Source organism: Giraffa tippelskirchi, chromosome 8, assembly GCF_054371585.1.
Source record: "Giraffa tippelskirchi isolate mGirTip1 chromosome 8, T2T-mGirTip1v1.2.pri, whole genome shotgun sequence".
NCBI lineage: Eukaryota > Metazoa > Chordata > Mammalia > Artiodactyla > Giraffidae > Giraffa > Giraffa tippelskirchi.
The window spans coordinates 28,483,614-28,499,367 of NC_137282.1; the positions used below are offsets into that span (position 1 = coordinate 28,483,614).

At 44.9% G+C, this 15,754-nt stretch overlaps 1 protein-coding gene across 10 annotated transcripts in view; it reads right to left on the reverse strand.

Moving 5' to 3' along the window:
* Nucleotides 1-15,754, reverse strand: part of SNX25 (sorting nexin 25) — a 113,096-nt gene that overhangs the window by 82,109 nt on the left and 15,233 nt on the right. Inside the window, exon 1 of one of the 10 annotated variants that reach the window (XM_081521739.1) lies at nt 13,502-13,601. The exons of 3 other annotated variants lie outside the window; for them this stretch is intronic. Coding sequence is in view for 1 of the 7 variants with exons in the window: in XM_081521733.1 (XP_081377859.1) it covers nt 12,298-12,657 (360 nt within the window). In the remaining 6 variants the exon portion in view is untranslated. Of the gene's footprint in view, nt 1-10,475; nt 10,602-11,439; nt 11,611-11,825; nt 12,128-12,297; nt 12,932-13,195; nt 13,602-15,754 lie in introns of those variants that run through there. 6 more of the 10 variants (XM_081521741.1, XM_081521733.1, XM_081521735.1 and 3 more) reach the window with 6 other exon arrangements.

Here is a 15,754-nt window from a genome sequence, read left to right on the forward strand (position 1 = left end):
GGGTTTACAGGTATAAGTCATTTTTAGAAAACAAGCGGTTAAAAAATGTTAAATGGGTTCCTTTACTTGGATTTCTCAGAACGTCAGTAGAGCAATACACAGTGGAAAGCTTCAAGAACTCACTTCTTCAAACTGACGTGACCTGCCCTCCTCGAAAAGCCTCTCATCTTGCCTCTTCTGTTTTTGCAGTGTATAATACTGAAAAGCATCTCCGAAATTAAGTGTTTACGGATTACAGTTTGGAAAACCCTGATTTTTCCCAGAACAAAAGAAAAGAACGTATGACTAACTGTTTTTGATACAGTATAGTGATAGCAGAGTGGGAAACCGGAGGCTTCACTGTTGTGCCACAAGGTTCTTACACAGAATGGCAGATGGGTGTCACGTTATATGCCAACTAGTAAAATCTTAGCGGCTGCCTGGAATGCTACATTGAAAAGGATTCTGAGCCTTCATCCGGACTCGGGGGGGCGAGGGAGAGAAGCAGCCTTACCTGAGCAGCAGTGACTGTCACGAGCACAGAAGGGGCAGCTGCGACGTCATTCTGAGACCTCTAAAGTGACACTAATTCCTAAACAGATCCTAGAACCATCCCAAAGATGCTCGAGTTTTCTAAAACCTGAATCAGGCCAGACTAATCTTTAATAATTAAAATCTTCAATAATTAAGTAATTAAAATAACTGTAGAGGCTCCAAAATAAGAAAGACCTGGGTTTAATTTAGTTCTTCCACTTGCTCTGGGCACATGCTTTAGCCTCTCTAAACTTCAGTTTGGCCTTCCCAGGGGGCTCAGTGGTAAAGAATCCACTTGCCAAGCTGGAGACCCGGGTTCATTCCCTGAGTCAGAAGATCCCCTGGAGAAGGAAATGGCAACCCACTCCAGTATTCTTGCCTCGGAAATCCCATGGACAGAGGAGCCTGGCAGGCTACAGTCCATGCGGTCGAAAAAAGTGATCCGACTGAACAGTCAACTAAACAGCAGAACGGCAGAGCTCAGGTTTTCTCATCTGTAAAATGAGACTGACTATTCCTACCTCACATGGAAGACAAACATTTAACTGGGTAATGCGTATACATACATACATACTATAAATGCAATAAACATTAAGTTTAGCTATAGCAATTACTAAGGCATTCACTTTATGCCATTCACATTATGACTCCTGTGGTACATGTATTTGTCCACTATACTCAGAGCTATAGGTTACAGTAAAATGAATCAAACGTCAGCCATAGAAACCATTTTCCAGAATCCATTAACAATGTTCATTTATAGGCTATAATAAGCAAATGGCAAAGCGCTATTCAAAGTGTTACCTGCCTTGAAGGAGACACAGAGTATATAAATCTAACTACTGAGTGGTTATTCTTTGCAAAAGGCAGATCTATACATATTTTTCCCAACCTCTCCATAGAGAAGGCCAAGACACAATGACCAAACCAACAGCAAAGAGCCTCCCTAACGGCTGGAATGAGTCCCCCACCCCCTCGGGGCATAGAGTTTTCAGTGTGAGAACCAAGACAGCCCTGAGCAAACAGGGACAGCTGGTCACCCCACAAAGGATCAGCTAAAGTCCCAATAGCTGGGTGTGAGTCTGGCTGTGCTGCTCAAAAGTGAGACAGAGTGAGTTCTTGAAATACTATTTCCCCTTAAAAGATATCAGGGCTCTTTGTGGAGAAATGGCTAGTTCCAGGTGTGAGCAGAAAACACTCAAAATGAACCTGATCCATCTTGCTGTATCAGATAGCAAGGAAACTCTCAGACTTAGTGGGGTTATATCAAAAGGACTAAGGCGCCAACTTGAAACGACTTCCACTGGCCAGAGATGAGACTGCCTTCAAAAAACAAATTATGTAATAATAACTACAACTAATTGGAACCCATAAAATACATTCGAATTCATGAGTTCACAATATTTTTTTAAACACATAACTAACTGGTCACCTTCAGAGGATGAGGCGGAACCAACTCATTATCTTGGAAAACTGATGGTGGGAAAGAATCTAGTATTTATCCTGCTTTTTTATATGAACTGTACCACTGTGCAACCAGAGAGTAGATGATTGGAAAATGTCCCTTTCCAAAAAAATTCAAACCAATAAATGAGAGAAATGACAGAATTAAAACACCCCTATTTGTCACCCCCAACAAATTAACAGATCCAAGTAAATGAGCATCAACAGCTACTAATAAAACCAAAAAGAGACAATCAGATATTATGCGCCTCCTGATGAAAGTTTACACATCACCTACAGTCCTGCCAAAGGGGTCAAACACAAGTCTGATCTGGACAACAGGCAGGACATACAAAGGAATAAAGAAAAGGCTGAGCTGTATCATTCATATATTGTTGTTTTAGTTGCTAAGTCATGTCTGATTCTTTTGCGACTCCATGGACTGTAGCCCACCAGGCTCCTTTGTCCATGGAACTCTCCAGGCAAGAACACTGGAGTGGGTTGCCATTCCCTTCTCCAGGGGATCTTCCTGACCCAGGGATCAAAGCTGTGTCTCCTGCTTGACAGGTAGATTCTTTACCACTGAGCCTCTTGGGAAGCATTCATATGCAACCAGCAAAATCCAGATTACAGGATGCTACAAGACAAATGCTCCAGGTTCTTCAATAGATAGCCCACAGGGAAAACAAAGGATACAGGGAAGACAATTCTTTTTCAAATGGGCAAGACTAAACTATAACATCCACGGATGCCCATTTGACTGATAAAACTATAACACACAAGGAAGTGATTATTATGGAGTCAAGATGGCGTTACTCAGGTGGAAAGGAAGGGGCTGCCATTGGGATGAACATATAGGGGAGCTTCCGGAAGTTAAAGTGTATTGTCTTTATAATCACTCACCCATCTATACATTTATTTTGTATAATTTTTTTGAAGCTGCATCTTCAATCTTATTTTAAAAGGTTTTTTTAAAAAAGGTGAAAGTGGGTAATTCCCTGGCAGTCCAGTGGTTTGAGCTGGGCACTTTTGCTGCCAGGTCCTGGGTTCAGTCTTGAGTTGAGGAACTAAGATCCCACAAGCTGCATGATGAGGCCAAAAATAAATAAATAAAACAGGTAAAAGTGTAAAATCCACCATTTAACACCTCCTAATTCAAACCACTTTCACCAACACCAGTATTTGTATCTTCAAATACCACCACATTGTTCCAAACAACCTCTGAAGGTATTTACTACTTGCACGTTTCAAATTGGGAGACTGAGGCTTAGAAATCTTAAGTGAGCTGCCCATTGTCCCACCATTATCAAGGCAGAGTCAGATTCAAATTTAAATGGATGGCTGACTCCAGGACCATTCTCTGAATGCCTGTGCTCTGGTGATTCCCAGCTATTCATTCACTCAAGAAATGTTTACTGCCCACCTGCTTAATTATGCTAGATGTTAAAGAGACAGAGAGGAGTTTCTGCCTTCATGGAGTTCAGGGGTTAGTGAGAAAGACACAAGGAACCGTGCAAGTATCTACAACTGAGCCGAGTACAGTGAAGGAAAGGTGCATGGTGCTACGAGAATATATGCAGTTGGAAGACAGGGAGAGTTGCTCTGCAGAAGTGACGGCTGAAGCCGTTAGTGACGGCTGAAGTTAATTAGGCAAGCAGGCACTGGCGGCTAGAGACAGAGCAAGCAACACTCAACGTCGACAGAGCGGGCTTGGCACTCTGACGGCTGAGGACAGAGCATGAGGAGTCAAGGTAGTCAAGGTAATTATGACAGGAGACCAGGCTGGAGAGCTATGAGGACCAGGAAGCTGCTGAGGGCTGTTAATCAAACATGGTGTGGAAGAGGGATGGGACTGGGCTTGCACCTTTAAGAGAATGAATTGGAGGAGGGACAGGGAGGCAGAGATAAACTGAGGGGCTACTGTAGTCACCTGGGAGGCACAGGATGGTAGCTGGGACCAAGCAGGAGAGATGGGAAGAAGTAGGTGGACAAAAGACACTCCAGAGGTAAGGAGACAGGTCTGGAGGATGGGACTGCGTGTGGGAAGGAAGGAGATGTCAGGAAGGCCTCGGGCTTCCGGATGGAGGACTTGCAGAGGTGCCAGACATTGACACAGGAGTAGTGGGAGAGGGAGGGGGACCCGATCACAGGACACGTGGAGACTTGGACTTGACGGTTTCAGGCCCCACTGAGAGCACCAAGTGAAAAGGTCAGGGTAAGCAGTTGAATGAGTGAGTCTGAGCCTGAGCAGATGGTTATTTGGGGGGGCAGGGGGTGGGAGGCGCCCAGGGTAAGACTGCCTAAGAGCCAGATACTTCCACAAATGGGACCTCAAGAATGATCAAAATTCAAATCTAGGAAACAAAGCAACTTCTTGCGCTTATCCAGGGGTTGAAATCTCAGAAAGTTTCAGTGAAGTGGGAAAAAAAAAAAAATCAGAAGAAACAATACGAGATTAACAGCTGCGCCTCAGGAAAAACCCACTGCAATTTCTGGAATGTTTAGGATGTTAATTTCACGAAAAAACGAGTTGGCACAATCTGCACAACTATATCTGCATATGAGGAGAGGCCTTCAGAGTAGTGGCTCAAGGTTGGAGACTCAAGAAAGCTCTTGACCCCAGGGGCTGCTCTGAGCCTGGGATGTCCCCAGCCACTCAAACGTCTCTTTTGCAGGGATAGAGAGGAGGTAGACAGAGACGATGGAGTATCTTCACAGGAGATGCAAACAGAGACATATGCTCCTCTCAGCTTCTATTATAAGGTAAAAACTAAGTTTAATTATACCCAGTGAGAGAAACAACGCTATAATCTCAAATTCCTTAAAATACACAATGTGGCTTTGGCTCAGGGGTTAAAAAAAAAGAAGGACCAAGCCCTCCCGGATCTCCAGTTTGAGGGAACTGAGACAGCAGGAGCCAAAGAAGAAATGCGCTTTTTCACAGAGTGGCTCGGGTGACACAGAGGAGCCTCTCTCAAATGTTCTGCAGTCACCAGGAACAGAAGAATGTAAGTGAACGCACTCATGTGTACATAAATCCTGCCGGGGGGCTGGCAGAAATAGGAGGAGGACTGCAGGACGAAGCCTGGCTTGAGCAGACAGGAGCAAACTCTGTACACTCTGAGTTACTACTGTTAACGTAAACTCACTCATCCATACCAGGTGGGTGAGAACTACAGCAAGGCAGCTTATTTAGAAATGAGTACTTGTTAAAAATGCATCCAACTTTCCAAGAGGTGTAGTCTACACTAAAACAGAAAGCTTACTATTAAATAGATCCTAGTGACCTAAACAAGTTCCAGTGTCTTATTCTAAAAGGGCACAATTCTTTCTGGCTTCCCCCTTGGCCTCGGAGCCATTTTACTTGGAGTTACCATGTTCATTTTTCTCTACCTCCAGCTCATGGCTGTTCACACATGGACGCCTCGGCCTGGCTGATACATGGTCTGGGACTGACCAGTGCCTAGCATCACTAATAAGCATGGGCCAGCCCTGGGGACGGAGCCCACACACGTCACCTCCCAACTGCATTCTCACAAAGCATTATTCGAGCTGAGAAGCCCATCAAAATGCAACCAAAACCCACTGTGCTTTCTGGAAAGCTCCACTGTGTTTAGAGAAACCAAATAAAGCACACACACCAGGACTAAAGGAGGGTGTAAGAATGACTAACTGAACCCAGCCCCCAGGGTGCCCAGCAGAGTCCCCAGGAAGGACTGTCTGTCTACACTGTCATCGGTGACTTCCACGCTAACAAGCAGCCCTCATTGAGAAAGTCACCTAACAGTGAGGTTGGTAAAAATACAAGCTCCAACTTTGCAAGTTTTTCTTTCAAAAGCAAAGCTGCAGCAATTAAAAAAAAAAAAAAAAAGGCAAGTTTGTATGTCATGATTTTAATACTACCAGGCAGACATTTCCTTTTCTAAAACCTAAGCCCTCAGCACCAAACTTGCTGAGTCACTTTTTTTAGTACAAGTGTGTGGTGCACTATTCTGATTACATGAGGGCTCATACATTCTAAGGAAAGTAGGGCACTTCCTACCCTCAAAAGGATAAGGTTGGGGAATGAAACCTAAGATATCTTTAAGAAGGCAACATTTAGTTACAAAAGCTGCCATTGTAGCATGTTTCCAAAGCAAAACTGGCTTAAGATTCAAGGGAATTAGAAATAAATCTCTTGGGAATGATCAGAATTTAGGCTCCAAGTAGACTGCTCCAGCTTGGAGACTTTGGTCTTCACATTTGTGAAGAAATAGTAGGACCCTTTAGTTTGGGGCTGAGTTTATTATTTAAAGAGAATGTTAAGATGCTCTTGAAAAGATTCTTGAACTCATCTGTAATGATAACTACTGATAATTATCATGAAAGAAACATCTCACAGGAAAGTCACTGGAAATTTCACCCATCATGACATTAACATGAAGGAAACATGAAAGTCACTCTTGGCTCTGGTCTCCCTTCACACAGCTTCCGGTCTCCCTTCTCACAGCTTCCAGTCTCCCTTCTCGCAGCTTTCGGTCTCCCTTCACACAGCTTCCGTCCTCCCTTCATACAGCTTCATTAACTCTCACTTTGTATCACTGCAACTGATTAGTGCTTCTCCTCCAGTATCCCCTAATCACATTTCCATTTAGCATGTCCATAACCCAACTTTGATGCCACACTCCAGAGTTCAGAAGGTAGGAGGAGCTGCCCTAACAGCAGACAACAACCCAGCCCTACTCTCTCACAGCTGAGGACTTCCACAACCCCGCCCAACCCACCTCTGCAATCCCGCCTCCTAGGATTCATCTGATCACACTCACCAGCAACTCAAACCGGGAACAGTACATGTCCTCTGTCTCTAAAACAATTTCCTAGGGGTGCTTCCCAGGTGGCTCAGTGGTAAAAAATCCGCCTGCCAAGCAGGAGACGCGGGTTCAATCTCTGGGTCAGGAAGATCCCCTGGAGAAGGACTGGAAACCCACTCTAGTATTCTTGCCTGGGAAATCCCATGGACAGAGGAGCCTGGCAGGCCACAGTCCATGGGGTTGCAAAGAGAAAAGACTTAGCGACTAAACAGCAACAGGGAATCATATTCAAAATCTTATAATAATTTAGGATACAATATGACAAAATACAATGTGCTGGGTTTGTTTGGAAGTGAAGTGAAAATCTCTCAGTTGTGTCCAACTCTTTGCGATCCCATTCCATACAGTCCATAGAATTCTCCAAGCCAGAATACTGGAGTGAGTAGACTTTCCTTTCTCCAGTGGATCTTCCCGACCCAGGGATCGAACCCAAGTCTCCCACAGTGCAGGCAGATTCTTTTCCAGCTGAGCCACCAGGGAAGTCCTTTTGGTTTTGTACAAATTGTGAAAATATATATAAGCCTCCTTCAGACAGCTTTGCTAAATTCAAAAATACATGTTCATCATTTCTTAGAATACATTTGCTGGTTTCGATGACCATTTTTTTAATGTTCCAGGTTTAATCATGAATTGTAGCTTCCTACTTTGAAGTCATCACTCTTCATATGTAACTTCTGATGTCTGCTAACCCTAAGAAATAGTTCCTTCATAATAAAGATACAGAAAATAATTTTATTTTATATGTAATCACTGTTTATATTGTTTTTGAGTATGTATTTGTATGTGCTTGTATATACGTAATACATATCTGGAAGAATGATCAACTGTTAATAATGGTTGCCTACAGGGGAGATTTTTTTTTTCAATGCATATCCTTTTATATGTTTTTCTTTTTTTCTATTAAAGCCATGTGAATCCATAACCTGCAAAAAAAGTTAAATTTAAAAATTATGAATAGAATGAATTTAAGGTAAACAATTCTTACACTATAGTTAGGGTTTCAAAAGCCATCTTCCTCAAAAACATTTTTCCCAGTAGCCACCCTGACTTAAATCCCCTGGTCAAAATACAACCTAATAATCTGAAGACAGTAAGTGTATTACACCACTATCCACTATCAAATTATTGAGGATTAGTTTATCACATTAGCATAATAAAGGAGCATCACAAAGAGGCTGTGTATAGTCTCCTTGCATCTTGGTTCTTTTCCTTTTTCCCTTGAGTAACTAAATCGAGTTTGTTTTACTCAAAAGAACTTTTGTATCAGTAAAAGAACTCATTTAGGGATTCTAGAAGTCCTACCCAAGCCAAGTGGCGCCTTGGATTGCTGTGTGAATGTTTTTACTGTCTCTATAAACATCTGCCCTCCCTTCCAGTCCTCCCTATCAATTTAATCTACTCAGCCTGAGAGGGCAGGGACAGAGGGCATCTTGTTCATCTCTGAATCCTCCCCAACACTGAAAACACTGCCATGCACTTAAGGTAAAGCAACTGTTGAAGTTCTCAGTGACACCTACCTTGAGATACTCTTGCCTGGGAAATCCCATGAACAGAGGAACCTGGCAGGCTAGCCCATGGGGTCCCAAAGAGTCAGACAAGACTGAGCAACTACACACCATGAGACTATGATCCCTTCTCTAGGGAACTGTGGCTGAAATTTTAAATTGAAAAATGTCACTAGGATACTCAAGTCTGTTCTCATCTCAAACAATAATCCATTCATTAGGGACAAAAATCCATCCATCGAAAATCTACTACGTGCCTGGCACTGACATTTAGCAACTAACTAGGCCAAAATGATCTCCCGAGACAGGAAAAGCAATATATGTAAGCAGATATGCAGTAAATGCTTAAGAGGTTTGATGAACTTCTTGAGCTTTTCTGTCTAAACTTGGAAAAGTCTTTCACTAATACTTTCTTCACACAGCAGTGGACTTTAGTTTCCCATTATGCTACTAAGCACCTTTGTGGACTTTCTTGTATCAGGCCTCCAGTCTTCATTTGTCCAGTGCTTATTTTTAACTTAATGGAATGTAAATCAAGAAACATCTAATAAATTACCATGTAAAAGAGAAAAATCCATAAACTATGTGAATAACTGACATCTTAAAAAGTTATTCCTTCTTATTTTTATCACCAAAATGTAAGAAATTATTTTCCTTTTTCCCATTATATGAAGATGCACTTTGTACCGCTGGTCTAGTAATCAAAGTAAGGTTTCTCAACTATTGATTCATTATTCTCATGTTTTTCTTGCTGTTGCTTTGGTTAGATCATGTGCTAGGGTCAGGTAACTGCAGCTAGTGAATCTGAGGCCTTTGGTCCACGTGAGTTGACCAGTCTGGCACAACGTCAAACTACAACCTTGGACTAAGGAGCACCACACTATGGCAGCCTACTCAGCAAAGCAGGGCTAACAACTGTTGCCCCAGAAGCAGGCCAGCCCAGAGCATCACAGCTCCAGCCAGCTGGCCTGCAACAAAGTTCAAGTTTTTGTAAAGTGGGGCCCAGAGAGCAAATGTCAAGACTTAAGCGTCAACCTTCCTGACCTTACACAAAGGTTTCTTTTTTTTTGCCACCTGAATATACCACTGGATGTTCTTTCTACCCAAGTTGAAAAATCAGCTTTACTACTTTAATCAGTAATGATTCCCAGCCAAGTAAAATAAAATTCCTTGCACATAAGTGATGCTCTATAAACACTAGGTTAACTGAAGGAGGAAAGCCTTCAGTTAGTGACCACAAACTGACCTAATTTTTTTCATTATCATCAGCAAACACTTTTTGGAGCTCCTGCAAGGTACAAGGGATAACAAAAGATGTCAGTCAAGGATCTCAACCACAAAGAGTTACGACAGCCAACAGCTACCTTATAAAGCATGCAGGAGCATTTGAACACATCTAGACATGAAAACACCTCCCTTTTAGTTTAGTCTTCTCTGGTTGCCTACTTTTAATAGTGTATGCATTTTTTTCCCTCTAGAGAAGAAAGTCAATAAGGGAAAAAAAAAAAAAGGATGGACAGATAGGATAGATCCTAGTGTCTGACACGCTCAGCAGACACTAGAAGAACTTGAAATATACAAAAACAAATGAGGATTCTTTTCTTAATGCTGAATCACAATTTCTGTAGTAAAGTAGTCACTGTATCTTAAGAGACACCATTTGGTTCTCTACAAAACAGCCTCCCCCTCCACATATGTTAGATGACCCGTGTGGTCCAGCTCCTACCCCCACAGAACTGACAGATATTTTACACTACACCACATGCTTATGCTTCCATTCATAAGGAGCATTTTTTAAAAACCTTAAGCATAAATTATTGGAAATACAGCACAACGAAAGGTTTGAGTAAACTGTACTGGTAAATATTTATAAATAATTCTAGACATGGGCTTGATCCCCTGCAGGAGGGCATGGCAACCCATTCCAGTATTCTTGCCTGGGAAATCCTATGGAGAAAGGAGCCTGGCGGGCTACAGTCCATGGGGTTACACAGAGTTGAACACAACTGAGTAGGCACACACATATGAATGGCATATGTGCATAAACTTTAATTCTAGGTAACAGAAAGTAAACCTAATGTACTTATATTCCTATTTAATGCTGTAGGAATCTGAATTCAAAAAGAATGACCAATAATCGCCTGTCCTTAACGGACACATATACCTCTTCCGCTGCATGAAATCTTCAGGTAGTATACGTGAGAGATCACATAAGCTGCTTCCTTTTCTGTCACCTCTAATGTAGTATTTTCTCTGCTTCCTCTACTAACGCATCTTTCTGGATGATAACCTAAGTTTTATCAGAGGTACAAGTGAGCTGGGAGCTTTGGGGGGAATGTATTTTCCAGGAAAAAGGGAGGTAAACCACCCGTGACGCTTCCAGGCCAGAGGAGTGACAATACTAAGGCTTAGACCCTGACCCCACCATCTAAACCTCCTGCCTCCACACACCAGGCACTCTTAGTCACTTAACTCATAATTACTTTTGGTTTCATAAGCATTTAAGCATTTATCACTATCCAAAAGTAACGCATATCTTTGTTTAATGCCTGATTCCCCCATAAGAATATAATCTCCAGAAAGCAGGGCTTTTGTTTGTCGTGTTGATTCAACCTCAGCTTCCAAAATAATACCCGGTTTCTGTAAACGACTCAATAAATACGATTAAATACACATGGAATAGATTACAACATCTTAAAATACTCTAAAGAGTATTTTAACATCATTCACAGATCAACAGTAAAATGTGGGGGTCTTTTATCATTGTAGGGAAAAAGCAAGAGGAAAAATACACCTACTCACCAGCTCTTGCTAAATTAGATATAATAGCTGGGTAAAGGTTTGTAAGAGAAATAAACACAGCTAGTTTGGGGCTACTTATGAAAACTGAAGATCCTGTTCCTCAACATAACGAACAGCTGCTTAACTTGGTGGGGACGGGAGCCCCTTTACCGACACGTCTTTAGCCATTATTTCAGCTCTGCTTTCTGAACTGACACACTGAGGAAAGGGTCCTTTTGGCGAAGAGGGTGAGATAAAAAAATATGTATATAGAAGAAAAGAAGCAGGTCGTATTATAAACAAACATAAAACCCAGGGAGTAATAATGCTTCTAACAAAATTCTAACTTCTTACGAAGTTGAGCCACAGCCACTTCTCTTACTCCAGAGTGAGCAATTTCAGGTTAATGACAGTAGAATTCAGTCAAGCGGTAAGTCAAGCTACGACAGAACCGAGTTTCTTTTCAAGGGTTGTGAAAGGGAAGCTGCTGGGAGGTAGAGAAAAAGCAGCGGTTTGGTACTAAGGAAGCAGAGCGCTCCTTTAAAATACTGTCCTTCCCTAAATTCCTTAACCACCGTTCTCCACTAGATCGCCACACCCCACTGATGATAACGTTCCTTTCGATGCAAACGACAGTGATTTCGGGCATCCGTTTCCTAAATCACTGAAACTGCGATACTTATCCACACGGCCGAAGACAGAACAGCGTGATTAAAAAAAAAAAAAAGCGTACCCGGGCTTTCGGCAAGAGGTATACCGGGCGGGGGACCCAAGCCAAGTCAGCCCCTCTGCGCCAAGTTTCCCGGTCTGTAAAAGGGCATAAAAGTTACCTCCCACGGGGAACGGTTACCAGAACCCAGCGTGATGACCGGCCCCAGGCGCAGCGCTTGCGTACAGCGGCCGCCCCGCTCCCCAGCGGCAGGGCCACAGCCAAGATCTGGAAAGATTATTCAGCTCCCGAGCCTGGGACTGAGGATGGAGTCGAGCAACTAAGTACATCGCCTGCTAGCGTGCAGCTCGGCCTGCCCCGCGCGGAGCCCGGAGCCCGCCCCGCGCGGGGGCCGAGAGGACGCGAGCATCTATCTCCCCGCCCAGCCGGCCCGGCCCAGCCCAGCCCCCGCTTCCCCGAGAGGACCGGCCCGCCGCGACCCCCGGCCCTCCCGTAGCGGGCGGGCCGGGCGAGGCCGCGGCTGCCCGGTACTCACCTCCGGCCGGAGGCGTGCGGCCAGCCGTCTCCAGGCGGCGGCGAAGTCGGGCGGCGGGGCTCGTGGGCTCCGGCAGACCAGGGAGAACACGGTCCCCAGCAGGAAGGCGGCCGCGGCGCAGCCCAGGTACAGACTGAGCCTGAGCAGGACCGTGCCCGGCCCCGCGCCTCCCGCCGCCGCCAGCCAGCAGCCGGGCAGCAGGCAGGAGGCGCACACGGCAGCGAGGGCGGCCGCCGCCACCCACCGACTCCCGCCGCCGGGAGCCCCCGGGGACGCCGCGTCCCCCCGGGGCTCCGGCAGCCGCTCGCCCGGGGCGCCCGCGAGGCCGGCGCCGCCGCTGTCGGAGGCATCGGGGTGCATGCTGCTTGCTGGGCCGCTAAGGACAGGCACATCTCCTGCCCCGCTGTCCCCCGGCGCTGCCCCGGACGGTGGCCTCCGCGCGGCGCCTCCTGCCCTCCCCGCTCCCGCCGCGCCGGAGGCTGGAGTCCGCGCTCATGCCCTCGTCGGCGGCCCCCGCCTGAGGGAACGGCTCCCACAGACGCCGCCGACCGGCGCCGGGCCCGCAGCTGCCCGGCCGGGCGCGCCCCAGGTAGCCGGACGGAGATGGGAATAGCGCTGCCGGAGCCCCGGGGGCGGAGCGGGGCGGGGGCGGCCCCGGAGAGCGTGTCGGGAGGGGGCGGGGTGGGGGGGCGGGGAGCCACCGCGACCCGCTGAGTGACAGCCGAAGGGTGCCCCGCCCCGCCCCGCCCCGCCCGCCACCCGCCCCGCCCCACGCCCCGCCCGCCGCCCGCCCGCCCCACGCCCACCCGCCGCGGCCTCCCCTCCCGGGGGAGGGGGCGCCGCCAATCACGCGTAAACGGCTCTTTCCTGCGCTCCTGTCCCCGCCCCCCCAGGATACCGTCTGTTGATGGAAAATTCTGCTGCAGGTGTCAGAAGCGTTTGCAGCTCTCCAGCTCGGGTGATCCCTTAATCCTCGGCCCGCTCATCTCTTGACAAGTAACCTCCCCGTCGGTGGGGGTTTAACAACCCTTCCTTCAAAAGTTCTGCCTCCTTTGCACCTGCTGTTTGAATAGGCAACCCTTCTTGATCCTCACTTTTAACCCAGTTCCCCTGACAACCTTCCCTTTTTCCCACCCAGCCGCCTCGGGGACGGGACCAAGACAAACGCGGAGCAGTAAATGCAGCCTGCAAAATTCCTAGGTACCGAGAGGTCCCCCCAAAAAGTCTGCCTGGCGCCAGGGGCCGTGCACAGCTGCCATCCTCACTGTGGCTCCAACTCCCTGTATTTTTGTCGCCAACGATTCGGTACAAATGCCAGTGCCCACGCGCAAGTGAAAGTGCTCCAAGTAATTTTAAGAATACATACTTTCTTCTCATACCACGGCCCCCGCGTTAATATACACAAATGTTTACTGAGAAGATGCCAATATGCTAAACACTAGAAATTACTAAGATCAACAAAACAGATGTATCTTTAATGAATAAAGGAATTCTAAGAGAGATGAAGGAATTGGAAAGAGATTAACGCTTACTTAAAGGACTGATAAAATAGAGCAAATCAAGAATAGAAAGGGGAAGAAAGAGAAGTGGGTAAATACATGAGGGATGCCATGGAGGATGTGGGAGACAGACATCAAAAAGCTGAACAGTTTAAAAGCACTAGCGTTTTCCAATAAATTGAGTTATACCCTGCTTCCTAGGAAATAGAGTTAAGTAAGCACTAAAATATATTTTCAAATACTGTGACTGTACTGTGCTTTTCTGTAAGGAATCTCTATTGTTTCAGCTGAAAAAAAATACAACATTCATACAAAGTAAACTAGTGGATATTTGATTATTTTATTTAACTATTAAAATATTTATTTGGCTGAGCCCGGTCTTCATTGCTCCATTTGGGATCTCCAGCTGCAGCATTTGGGATCCAGCTTCCCAACCAGGTGATCGAACCCAGGCCCCCTAATTGGGAACGCAGTCTTGGTCACTGGACCACCAGGAAACTCCCTGTTTATTCTTTCAAAACAAAGTGTTGTCCAAGAGGTTATTATTCAAACGAAAAAATACCAGTGTCCATAGACATACAAAGACCACCCATGTATTCATGTTTTTGTAATAAATTTCCCTGGAATGGTATGGATTTCAAGTGGGAGATGAAGTAGGAGGCCAAAAAAAAAAAAACTATCCCTAATAGTAAGCTCTAATAAAACAGTACAGAAATGAATTATTTTATGTACCTATATAAAAACAAATATGTTCACATTTGTCATTTTTAAAAAGCTGATTGTTTTAAATATTAGTATTCATGGACCACTTTATTCTTATTTCTTGTAAGTCAAAGACAAGGAGATAATGAGTGCCTTAGGCCAGATGTGACTTTGCCATGCCTAGGTGATGACAGGGGATGACTTCTAAAGTAGTTACTACCTTCCTGTCCTCCTTGTCTTCTCTTTTTTATTTTTAAATAAAGCAGTGTAACTGATTTTGAAGGCACCCTTTTGCCCCTAAAATAGTTAATATTCATCCCACTGGGGGTCCTCAAAGTGTACCCTACAGTTCCAAATTATTTCAAATAAAGCATGGTAATTTGATATCACTGACAATAAGATCCATATTTTTTTGATCCTTTACATGCAGGGGACAGCATGCTAAGCACTTTACATACTTTATATATATTTAAAATTTTCCAAAATACGGGTTTACTGCAGTTGACAGTAATAGCAACTAATTGAGCACTAACTGTGTCAGACACTGTCCTAAGCACTAGACATGCTTCATCTGATCTTCACAATCACCCCTGAATGTAATTTCCATCTATCCGTGAGGAAACTGAGGCACAGAAGGCAAAATAACTTGCTCAACTGTTATAGAGTTATCAGACTTTGGATTTATCACCCACCTGCTCTGGCTCTAAGGCTGGTGCATTTAAGCACTAAGTCATGGTACTTTCTAAAAACTCTATCTCGTTTAGTCATCCCACATGACAGACGAGAAAAAACAGGGTTTAAATCCATGAGCTGTATTCCCTGTATTCCATGCTTTTATAAGTGTTTAGTTTTGTTGCTTTTTGAGTATGGCTGGTATCTTAGCCAGCCACCTGACAAGTGCAAAGTGATTTATAGTAATCACTAGAAAGTCGGTAAAATCGTATAATCAATAAAGAGGAAACTGTCTAACATTTATTGAAAGCCCTGGTCTATAACTCATGATCTTTCCAGCACACCTATATATTGTTCCCAAAAATGAAATCAGGAGAAAGGTACACTCGTGGTCAGAAAACTGCCTTAAAGCAAATGTCATATTGCTGCGAAGTCAGCACTGACAATTCAAACATTTACTTAAAAGCAGTAGCTTGGTTTCTACCCTGTGCAAGGTCTGAGGAACACTGAGAGGTGGTAAGATATACAAAGGAGTGCCTGAGATCAGGACATATTGAGGGAGATGTCAGGCATTAAATTAGAAT